Source organism: Delphinapterus leucas, chromosome 18, assembly GCF_059928025.1.
Source record: "Delphinapterus leucas isolate spDelLeu-1000000601 "Yukka" chromosome 18, BTC_Dleu_Yukka2, whole genome shotgun sequence".
In the NCBI taxonomy this organism is placed as follows: domain Eukaryota; kingdom Metazoa; phylum Chordata; class Mammalia; order Artiodactyla; family Monodontidae; genus Delphinapterus; species Delphinapterus leucas.
Genome location: NC_143146.1, coordinates 78,054,931 through 78,066,100, shown reverse-complemented (window position 1 = coordinate 78,066,100; position 11,170 = coordinate 78,054,931). Strand labels below are relative to the sequence as shown.

Here is an 11,170-nt window from a genome sequence, read left to right as displayed (position 1 = left end):
GTAGGCGGGGCCCCACCGCGCATGCGCAGTAACCAGCAGAACCGGGGCGCGGGCGGGGTGGCTGGCTACGCGCACGCGTACACCGCCCAGTCGGGCGCTTCCGGCAGGCGGTTGGGTCCCGCGTCAGTCGCTGGGCCGCCTCGTGCTGGTGCGAGGCGCCGGACTCAGCAGGTGCTTCAGATGGAGGCAATAAAAGGTACTTGAGGTTTTAACTAGGTTCCCTTCAGGTCAAACGCATACCAAGGGACCTGCTCTTTTGCACTCGATACGCTTGTACGTTTCACAGACATTAAGGCTCTGTCTGCTCCGTCTCCTCCGTCTAATCGAGAAATTCGGACATTAACCTGAAGCTTTATAGTAAAGATAGCATTAGAAAAAACCTTTAAAACCCTGCTCTCGACTTCCTCCGCGGTGTGCTCTCCCTTCCCAAGCCTGACGTGGTTAAGGTGAGACCAGCACCTGCACCTGTCACGCTGGGGTTCGCTGTGAAGAGGGCGAGAGGCGCCTGAACCGAAGACGCACGCGCTGTCTCCGCGCTGAAATAAGACCAGCTACTAATCCAGCAAATAGTCTCATTATGAAGCCACTACAATTTCTATAGAAATGACCCAAACGTAGGATGGTGTTTGGTCAGCCCACTGGCTGAGTCTTTCAGAGCCTCCGGGGAGGAGTGTGCTCGCAGGCCGGCTCTAAGGCACCCAACACAGCACCTGCACACGGAAAGGAAGGCTCCCTTCCACCCTGGCAGTTACCAATTATAAGTGATGTATTTACTTTCCATTCTCCAAGGCTATCTATCTGTATTATGTTCCTACCTTCTTTTCCTTCATTTGCCTTACCAATTCTATGAACTTGTTAAGTTAAATTCTGCTGAATAGCTTTACATCCTTTCGGTATAAGGTAAGGATATAAATGAAAAAACAGGTTTACAGCTTTGGCAGTACCATAATTTCCATTTTAAAAACTGTTTCCAGGCTTAACAGCAATCCATACTTTTTTTTTTCTTTGATTGCTTTGATGACAACTCCACTAAGCCAGGTATTTCAAAACCAGCTGTAACTTATTAGCAAAGGAGCAGGAAAGAAAACATACACAAGCTAAAAGAAAGCAACAACATGAACCGAGAAACAATAACCAACTTTTACGGCAGTATATTTTTTTACAGAGGTAGTGTTCCATACATAGAAACTGCCTTGGCTTAACAGAAAGGCTTACGTTAAAGCAAATTATTTTTGGTGTGAAACAGATTTTAAGCTTTCAAAGTTTCAGTTGCTTTCATATCATGTGACACAATAGTGTTATCTGCATGTAATGTGTATTACTATGTTGTTTTTATAATTAAAGTGACCGTAATTGTCAGGAAGTTCAAATAGTTACACCTCCACCAATAGTGCTGACTGCTCAGACAGCATGTCACAGTGATACATGAAGGTCAGAATTTTCCAGATGAAACTTCTGCAATGTAATTTAACGGTTTTTGCAAATCATAAAAAATTTAAAATATTAAGAGGCAATTTTATCATCATTGAAATAAAGGGGAAATTACAGGAATTCCGTGGTGGTCCAGTGGTTAGGACTCCACGCTTTCACTGCTGAGGGTCAGGGTTCAATCCCTGGTTGGGGAACTGAGATCCCACAAGCCGTGAGCTAAGTAAGTAAATAAATGGGAAATTATTTGTCCAGTAAACTGGACTTGCCAGGCAAGTTCAAATCAACCTTAATTCAGGAATTACTCCTTTTGTGTATTCAGAAGTGATTTTTGTTCGTCATGCTATTCAGAAACGGGGCATAAAAGAAATGGAGATTACTCTGGAAAGACCTCTTTAGAGATGGAGCAAGACTTGGTTTTCCTCTCTAAAAATATCTAGTATAACCTATACTTACAAGAACACGGATTCAGGTTTTTCTTCCTTCTTTTAGTGGTTTGTTACCAAATTCCTCAAATTAACCCAAGTATGCTGCAAAGGATAGTCCCTAGAAGTCTAGTCCCATAAGGTGCTTTGTGAAGAGGCCACCACGTAAGGACAGTCGGATTAAGATCTTCCCCTACAGCCTCCCAACGTGCACTTGTGCAGTAAAGCATTTAACTTCACACAGTAAAGAAACTAGTTTTATTTCTCCAATTGCTTGGTAACAGCTAAGTTATAAAGAATTAGTGGTGCATGAAACTTATTTGGGGAATCACTATTAGGCCTTTTTGTTGTGGGAATAATACGAGCATATTCAACAGAAACTGAAACCACTGACTTAAATAGATCAATTCTCTCATTTAGAAAAGAAGATGCAGTAAATAATACAGTTAACTCTATCATAATACCACCAGAGTGAATGACTATCAGGTGTCAGACTCTGTGTTAGGACACATTTATCTAATGGAGCAAAATGTGTTCTTATCAATGATCTTTAAACAGAATGGAATTTATTGAGCATCTACTATTATATTTTATCCATCACTGTGCTTTAAATTTGTTCTTTGGGAATTAACAACACTTCTGGTCCTATGATAAGATGACAGACTGTGGAAATCCATGTAAACCCTAAGTAGTGGGGCTGTGAACTGAATCTAGGTCTCCCGGCCTCTACCCTGTACTCTGCCAGTTCAAACAGCTTTACCAAATCAGTCCTCAGAAAGGACCATCCAGGGCAGTGCAGTTATGAGCTGCAAAATTGCAGCCTAAGATTTGGAGCTTACTAAAAGGGATACTTGAAAACTGACCTGGCAAAGTAATCAGTAGTGAACACTATCGAAGCTTAAAAACAAAACTGCTAACTACTATGGGAATAAAAATACTTAGCACATCCCTGTTTAAACTCTCTCTGCAGGACTTCCCTGGAGGTCCAGTGGTTAAGATTCTGCGCTTCCAATGCAGGGGGTGCGGGTTCGATCCCTGGTCAGGGAACTAAGATCCCATATGCTGCGTGGCACAGCCCAAAATTTTTTTTTAATAAAAAATAAATAAATAAAAATAAACTCTCTTTGCTTCCATTTTTTTTTCATTTATCAGTTCTGGGAAGCATCAATGACTTAACCACAGTTCACTCTCTTGCTAGATAAAATAATTTCCACTGCAAGAGCTCAGCAGGATGTTGACTTACGTGCTAGAACCAAGAGAGTATGCTACCATTAGGATTGTATGGAGACTCCAAGCAAAAGATTTTCTCCTTAATATCACCGAATATGCCCTTTGCTTCCATTTAGTTTTAAAAGAACTGCCATTCGAGATTACAAAGAGTGCACGATCCTATGTTTAAGAAACAAACAAAAATGTTTCACAATCTAATTAATGCACCAAAGTCATCATTCATAAACCACTCAATATAAACAGACTGTATTTTTAGAGAGCACCAATATTTTAAAGATGTCTTTTAAGAAACAATACCAGATTTTTATATCTGGGGGCCTCTAAAATCATCCACAGCTCCCTCCAATGAAAGGTGATCAGCCTGGGCCTACGGCTTCCCCCATGAAAATGAATGAGCTCTACTTAGTTCCTAAACAGCCTAATGGTTCTTTATCCATCCTTGGAGTGGAATCAGATCTCAATATAACCTAAGAAATACCATTACAAATCAATGAACATTCCAAGCAATATAAAGTTTAAAATAAATATATTTTCAAAACGCATTTTCTTCCTTAAAAAAGTTAACTTTTCACTGCATATGTTTACAAGGTTTAGAATTAGGTAAAAAGGAAAGTCTGTCTGACACACAGAAGAATGGTACTTTTCCACTTGCCCTGAAAGGCCAAAAAGAATGACCCGAACTACATTTACTACAAATATGCCCCGAATCCAATGATTTAACTAATAACTCTGAAATTGTTTCTAAGATTGTGAGCTGAGATAAAAATAAATATGCTCAATATTACAGAATATAAACGAAACTTCGATTTTCTTTCTGAATTCTGGAGATTCTATTAGGGTTGGGTGTTCTCCCAGAAGGTAATGCAAATCCCTATTTTACCTGTGCAGATATGTCCTCATGTTTTTTATTTAAAATTATTCTGATTGTGTAACGTCCCCAGTGTCAGTCACCCTAGGCTGGTAAATGAACTATAGCACCATTCAATAAGTTTCATGCAACAGTCTAGCTAGACACCCATGAACAAATCACACATGGTCAAAACAAAAATGTCATACAAATATTTAGTGAAAAGACATATTTTAACTCCCATTTATGGATTAAAAAATACAAATAAAATTTTATATTCAGCTTGTAACTGGCTCAGTACATGGCCTTATTTCCTAAAATCGTATTGTAGCATCTTTTGAAAAATTAAATGCAACTTTATACCTTTATTAATAATGTTAATAGAGGTAAATATTTAAACAGTATACTCATCCCTGGGTCTCTTAAAAAAACTGAAAAGTCAGTATAAGTTTAAAATTTTAATATTTATAAATTTAAAAAATTTTACACGTGCTGAATGGTAGCAGTGCTAACATTTTGTGACCATTAAACCAGAAACTCACTGCATGGAGCCTTTTCCTTTGTACAGAGAACCAAATCACAATACCAACCTTTGCAATCTGTCAATAATTGTATGTGGTAAAAGACACCACACCAGGTAGCCCGGGCTCAGGACACACTTGAGGTCACATCCCCGTTAGGTACATAGTGCAGATGCAGTGTTGAATGTCAGGCTAGGAAAATTAGCTGTTAGTACATTCTGACAGCTCCTAAGAGCTGAGAGGCCTCAGAAAACAGACTTAGAAGAAAAGCCAAAAACAAAATCTCTCCACTGCTGGGAAGTCTGGGACCAGGCGAAGAGCAAACCACGGAGGACGAGGGGGACAAAGATAGTTTGCAGTGTGAGCCTCGGGGGGCTAACACACGGGCCTCCCCGCCACCGCGTTTCCGCCTTTACAAAGGCTTACGTGTACAGAGCTAGGGGCCAGAAACACATCACCTCATCCATCCTCTTTAGAACAGAATGGATGCCCATTATTAAGCTTTTATCTTTACCTGAACCAAATACAGTCTTTGGCTAAATATGTCATGGGTTCCCATTATAATCAATCAGGAATACTTCACATTTCTTACATCTAAATTAAATTGTTTAAAGTTCAACGTGAACCATGGCACTCACTGCAAATTAATTTGAGCTCAGCAATATACCTAAAGCTGGACGTTTTAAAATTTTAGAAAATCAATTTTTCAAGAATTCTTAGATGCAGTGTTTTCAGAATATAGTTATTACCAAGTCAGAGAATATCCACCTACATTTTAAAATCATTTAAAACATTATTACATCCTCAAATCAGCTATGTTGTTTTATAGAGGAATTTACAGAAAATTATAATGTTAAGAACTCATATCCAAATCAGTGCCTTATTCTCTGGTTTTGAAAAACCCCTAAGAAGCACTGAGGTTTCGAAACAGTTAATATTTTATTCAGGAGCTAACAATGATAATCACCTGTGAGGGACAGCGAGCCTGCTGAGGTCTAATGGCAACACCTCTAGTGACAGAGGGCAAACGGAAAGAAGTAAAATTGTAACAGACAAAAATAGTATTTTAAGGGTCCAACTGACACTGTAAATTAAAATACTCAAACTTGAAATCCTTGAAACTGACGACTTGTTCCCTTCAATACTTGAGGGGTTCATACAAGTATTAACAGAAATGGGAAATATGGTGATAGGAGAAATACGAAGACTTGACATTTTTTGGTAGAAGAGAAAGTTCAACCAAAGACAGTAAGGGAAGTTAAATAATGCTGACTGGGGTAAGCATCACAGAGATGTTTGGTTTTGAAATGCAAACTGTGAAAAAATAGTAGTAACCATCTCCTCTGAACAGAGTGATGTTAATATAATTAGAAACACGGTTTACAACGAAATAAGACTAAATTCTTAAAACCAGTTTGAAAAAAATTACAAAGCTTTTTTACATAAAAGGTCACACTGTTGAAAACTCACTGCAGTGATGGTTACATGCCACTGTCTCCCAACAGATGAAGGGGCAGCAAGGACACTGTCAGATACTGTCTCAGGTGGCCTACCCCCCAGGCAGCCACCCATCCAGGACCACAAATGCAAACCAATCCTTCAAACAGAGCTACAAGAATTAGTTACAGGTGCTGCCACACAAATACAAACTGTGAAGGTACAAAGTCTGCAGAGACTGTGCCTTCAGAAATAAAAGGGCCAAGGAAAATAAAAGCAAGCAAAGACTGAACTGAAAACGGAGGTGATAGGATACTGTGTATGAATAAGAGAAAGTTTATAAAACACAGCATTATAAAAAATCAAATACTCAACAGTGTCCCTTTAACATATATAAAAAGGGGCACAAATAATGTTTTCGTTTTTAAAACTCCTTTGACAACAGTTTTAGCAGTAAAAATCAATTTACTAGAATTAAGCCAGTATTCTTGACACCCACTGGGCCAAGAGCATTAAAACAAAACCCCCCAAAACTGAAAAGCCAACAAACATAGCTGAAGACAAAACTCGACAAAATAAAACAAAAGCCCCAAACTAAACAAATATCCAATCAGGAAAACAAACTGCGAACAACTGAAAAGAGCCTGGCTGTTGCAATTAAGTGGCCTTTCCCACTACCTAAAAACGGTGGTGGCGTTTCCTTCCAGTTTGCCACTAACCAACACTCTGATGATACCTTATGTATTATTTGGTCCAATCTGAAGAAAATCTTGTTTCAATTAAAAGTGGTCTAATGAAAATGCAGGACTGTAATAAAATCTGGGCAAACAGCAAATACATCTGTCTAGATAAAAGATATTAGATACGGATGCCCTTTTTGTTTACCATGGCATTCCTTTCCTACTCATCTTTATTTTCAATAACAACTTGATTACAGTTTTGTCGCAGTCAGTGGACCAATCCAGTCGGCTGCGTGTCTTGGTGCCCTTAGGCAAAGGAACAGGGACATATTTAGCTCACAAATGCTGGGCGCTAGGGAGCTGGGAAACATGAAACACCAGAAACAATGCAAACAAAGTGACTACCGCTGCCTCTGACTTCAAGTTCTTTAAGGGAAAGAAGAAGAAATCTAAAACTAAATGCACTGTCCAAAGTATGTTTAAGAACACAATAACACGTACACTTCAGAAAGAGTGATACTAGTTTTGCCCTAGATGTCTTTTAAGACTTTTTGCTCCACCTCGGTTACTCAATGGTGATCGAATTAAAAGAAATGTTCCTCAGAAAGCCGGGGCTCTAGGCTTTGCTTTCATCTGCGTCCAGCGGCACCTGCCCAGGCTGGATGGAATTCAGATGCTCCGTCTGGTTAACTGCAACTGCCAAGAGCACGGAGCTGCCCTCACCGCTGTGCAGCAGTGCATGGGAAGGCGCATCCACTCTGTGCAGTCCAGCTGTTAACACCACATTCGGAGGCCAGCCGAGCACACGATGTTAAGGACGGGACGAGAAACCCGCCCCTCGGAGGCGCAGTTTCAGAACGCGCCTGTTACTGTGCTGTGTGATTCTGACACTGAAGTGGGCACAGTGTCACGTGCCTGGTGTTTATAAGTTAGCTTTCGTTTCCATAATTTAAGCTGGCACATAGAGTTAAGGGGAGCATGGCAGCAGTACAAAAATCCTGATTAGAAAAATCAAACTACAGGATCTAAAGTGAGTTTTTTAATCTCTTAAATTAAATTTACGTGGCTCCTGTGAAATGAGTATAATACCCACTCTAGAATAATTACTGTCCTAATGTCCCAATGTGTAAGAGTCTATATGAATCAGTAATTCACACCCTTTAAAATAGTTATTGCTTAAGCAAGCCATTCAGAGCAAATTATTAGCCATGGGCTACGTGGCTGGACAGAAACATACTCAGAAAGTTACACTACATCTGAATGAGCCTTTCATTTCACCCATAAAACCACATAAATACACACAATCAAAAGGGCCCCACGTTCACAGCAGCTAACACCCTAGACCGACTCTGAAGCATCAAGACTTGATTTCTTACTAAAACAAATCTGCTTTTTGTAATTTCTTCTTAAAATTAAGGCAATGAAATGGCTACAGTTCCTAAAGTTCTTCTTATGGAACAAAAATATACATGTATTTTCCTCCTCAAGTTCAGGCATCAGAGTAGGTTCACAAAACCTGCAATTACCAGGCTGCTGTGACACAAGACAGACAGGGAGAGCGTGGTAACAGGAAGCCACAAACACCTGGCGGTGCCCTTCCCCCTGCCCAATCACCTCCCCCTCCTCAAAGGGAGGGCTGGGCAAGCACACACCTCTAGAAGCTTTCCGGCCTTCTGCACTGACTGAAAACTGCAGGGGTGGCAGAGGAGAGGCGCTTATTAAAACCAAGAATCCAAGGTCCAACAAACAAATGCTGACTCTGAGGGTCTGTCTACAGGTGGGCCCAGGAATCTGTCTTTTCAACCGGCTCCTCAGTGATGCAGATGAGCAGATATCCAGCTGATATCTGATAATGAAAACGCTAAACTTTGGGTAGCCACCTAATGCTTTGATAAAGAGGGAAAAGGCACTGAATACGTATTTCATGGTGCCCATATCTCTTTGCACATATGTGGAATTTCATTTTGAGAATCTGAAATAACCATTCAAAAGCTACAAGACCTACGACGGACTGAGGGTAACGCTTCCCTGCACCACACAGTGCCCTGCCAGGCTCCCAAAATCCAAACGGCCAACGAACTGACAAAAAGGACAAGACTCAAGTCAACTGTTAGCAATTCAGTGCACTTTGCAGGAAGGATCTGATTAAGCATAAAGCTCTGTTGTTTATTTTACACAAAGGAGACCACCAACATTTGCCATAAACTCTTCTAAACTCTTCAGGAAGGCCATCTTCTGCTTCCGGTCCAGCACAGGGGGCGTGCTGCTTGCAGTGAGCTTGTTGAAGGCGTCTGCTAATCTCTGGTAAATAACTGGGTCTTGCTGGCTTGACAGTAATGTTTCAACCAGTTCAGAATATTCCGCCTGTTGAAGAGATAAGTACACATAAGAACACGCACCTTCCTCCAATACCACACGAAATGCAAAGTAGTGGGCTATGGGGGTCCCAAAGGCAGGGTCTGACAGCTCTTTTGAATGTTTAACATTTACTAAAAGTTTACTGTCATCTAGGTACTGTTCCAAGCTTTTCCATTAGTAACTCACTGTTTTATAACAACCGTGTGAGGAAGATATCGTTTATATCCCTGTTTTACACACCAAAGTTCTTCCACACAGTGAGATCACACAACCTACCCAAGAGCACAGGCCTCTGAGCAAGAACCGGCCATGCGGTGCCAGAACCCATACGATCACCTACCTTGTCACGCTGCCTCTTCCTTCTGTGTTTTCAAAGCACTTTTTTTTTTTTGCATTTTACGATAGATTCTTAGTACAACAGATTTACGGTAGATTCTCAGGCCCTAAGTCTGCAAGCTGACTCTCAGATTTCCAGGAGGTTTACGCAGACGTCTTGCCCACACGGCGGCAGCCACGACACGGCAGATGCGCACGCGTGCAGACGGGGGCTGCGTGGGAGGTGGCGAGGGGCTCCCTGAGGAAGGGGCTCAGCGACACAGAACAGTAGGGCGTGGCTGGAGTTTTCCTGGTTTTCCTGCCCTGCATGTAAAGCCTTACACAGAGGAGAGGGTGTGGGGTTAAGGGGAACGGAACCAGGGCAGCTCTCAAAGCTAAGCTCTCATGAGAAAAGCAGGCCTGTCACTCTTCTTCATTAGCTTCTTGGGATGTCATGATAGACGCAAATGGGGAAACCAGATGTTAATTCCGTTTGGAAAAGAGTAGTAAGGCATATACCCCCACCGCACGGGTCCAGGGCGCCGCGCTAGCTGCCCTTCCCAGAGGCAGGCCTGTGCACGGGGTAAGTATAAACTCAAGTCCCCCCCGCCCCAACCGCGCCCCCTGCCTGAGAAATGGCAGTGCCTCCAGGGCCAGCCCAGCCCCAGTCCCTGATCCCCTGTCTACAACGTGCACCGAGGTTTTTAAAAGGACATCAGAGGGGCTTTCCTGGTGGCGCAGTGGTTGAGAGTCTGCCTGCCGATGCAGGGGACACGGGTTCGTGCCCCGGTCCGGGAAGATCCCACGTACCACGGAGCGGCTGGGCCCGTGAGCCATGGCCGCTGAGCCTGCGCGTCCGGAGCCTGTGCTCCGCAACGGGAAAGGCCACAACAGTGAGAGGCCCGCGTACCGCAAAAAAAAAAAAAAAAAAAAGACATCAGAACGCAACAGCTTATGTATGCAGAGCAAGGAGGTCCACCCCCAAGAAGGGCACCATCCGCAGAAGGCAGTATCCAGGGCAGAGGCAAGAGATGAGCCCAGAGCCGCCCCGCCTGGGGTGCAGGTGCTGCAGGAAGGGGGTCTTTAAGTAGCATGCAAGACTCCTCAAAATCCTCCCTTTTTAAAAGAAGGGAAATAAAATCAAACCCTGCGTACCAGTCACAGCAAATGCTACAGCCTCTATACTGAAGGAAAAAAAAAGCTGCTCTGGCCGATGACTTGGTCACACTGGGTTGTGTGCCTGTCCGTGGGGAGGAGGGGTGGGGGTACAGACTGGAAACCGAGGCAGCTGAGGACCCGACACGGCTCTCCTCGCACACCTGATAGGCACCCTCCACAGGGACAGGGAGGGACAGGCAAGCCAGCCTAACTCTCCTTCTGCTATAGCCCCTGTCACGGAGTGCTGCAGAGGCTTTACAGGCTCCAACCAACCACAGTTTTCCAGACCGCGCTACGAAATAACACACTGCGGCTTTCCATGCTTTCTGAAGGCAGACTCGTCAGGGTCCCCAGGTTTACCCATCTTGTTTCCTTGCAAAGCTGTGAGTTCCTCAAGGACAGAGACTGTGTCTCCGCTACTTTGTCCTGAGTCCTGGTTCCCAGCACAGCTGCATAAGGACAAGCTTTAGGGCAGCGATCGACATAAAGGACGGTTCATAACAGTGGAGAAGGGAAAGTAGTTGCTATTAACAGCTTGCCAGATAAACACAAAATTAAAAGTTAGAGCTATTGAGAGTGTGAAGAAATACAGCCTTGGACTTCCCTGGTGGTGCAGTGGTTAAGAATCCGCCTGCCAATGCAGGGGACACGGGTTCGAGCCCTGGTCTGGGAAGATCCCACATGCCGCAGAGCAACTAAGCCCGTGCGCCACAACTACTGAGCCTGCGCTCTAGAGCCTGCGAGCCACAACTACTGAAGCCCACGTGCCAC

At 43.1% G+C, this 11,170-nt stretch overlaps 1 protein-coding gene across 7 annotated transcripts in view; it reads right to left on the bottom strand.

The window, feature by feature from the left end:
• Positions 1-652: 652 nt before the first annotated feature.
• XPO4 (exportin 4) overlaps positions 653-11,170 on the bottom strand; it is a 113,548-nt gene continuing 103,030 nt past the window's right edge. For 3 of the 7 annotated variants that reach the window (XM_089899756.1, XM_089899758.1, XM_089899757.1), the window contains one exon: positions 653-8,932. In XM_089899756.1, coding sequence (XP_089755882.1) covers positions 8,735-8,932 — 198 coding nt within the window. In that variant the 3' untranslated portion in view covers positions 653-8,734. The remainder of the gene's footprint in view (positions 8,933-11,170) is intronic. The other 4 variants (XM_089899754.1, XM_089899755.1, XM_022574473.3 and 1 more) reach the window with 3 other exon arrangements.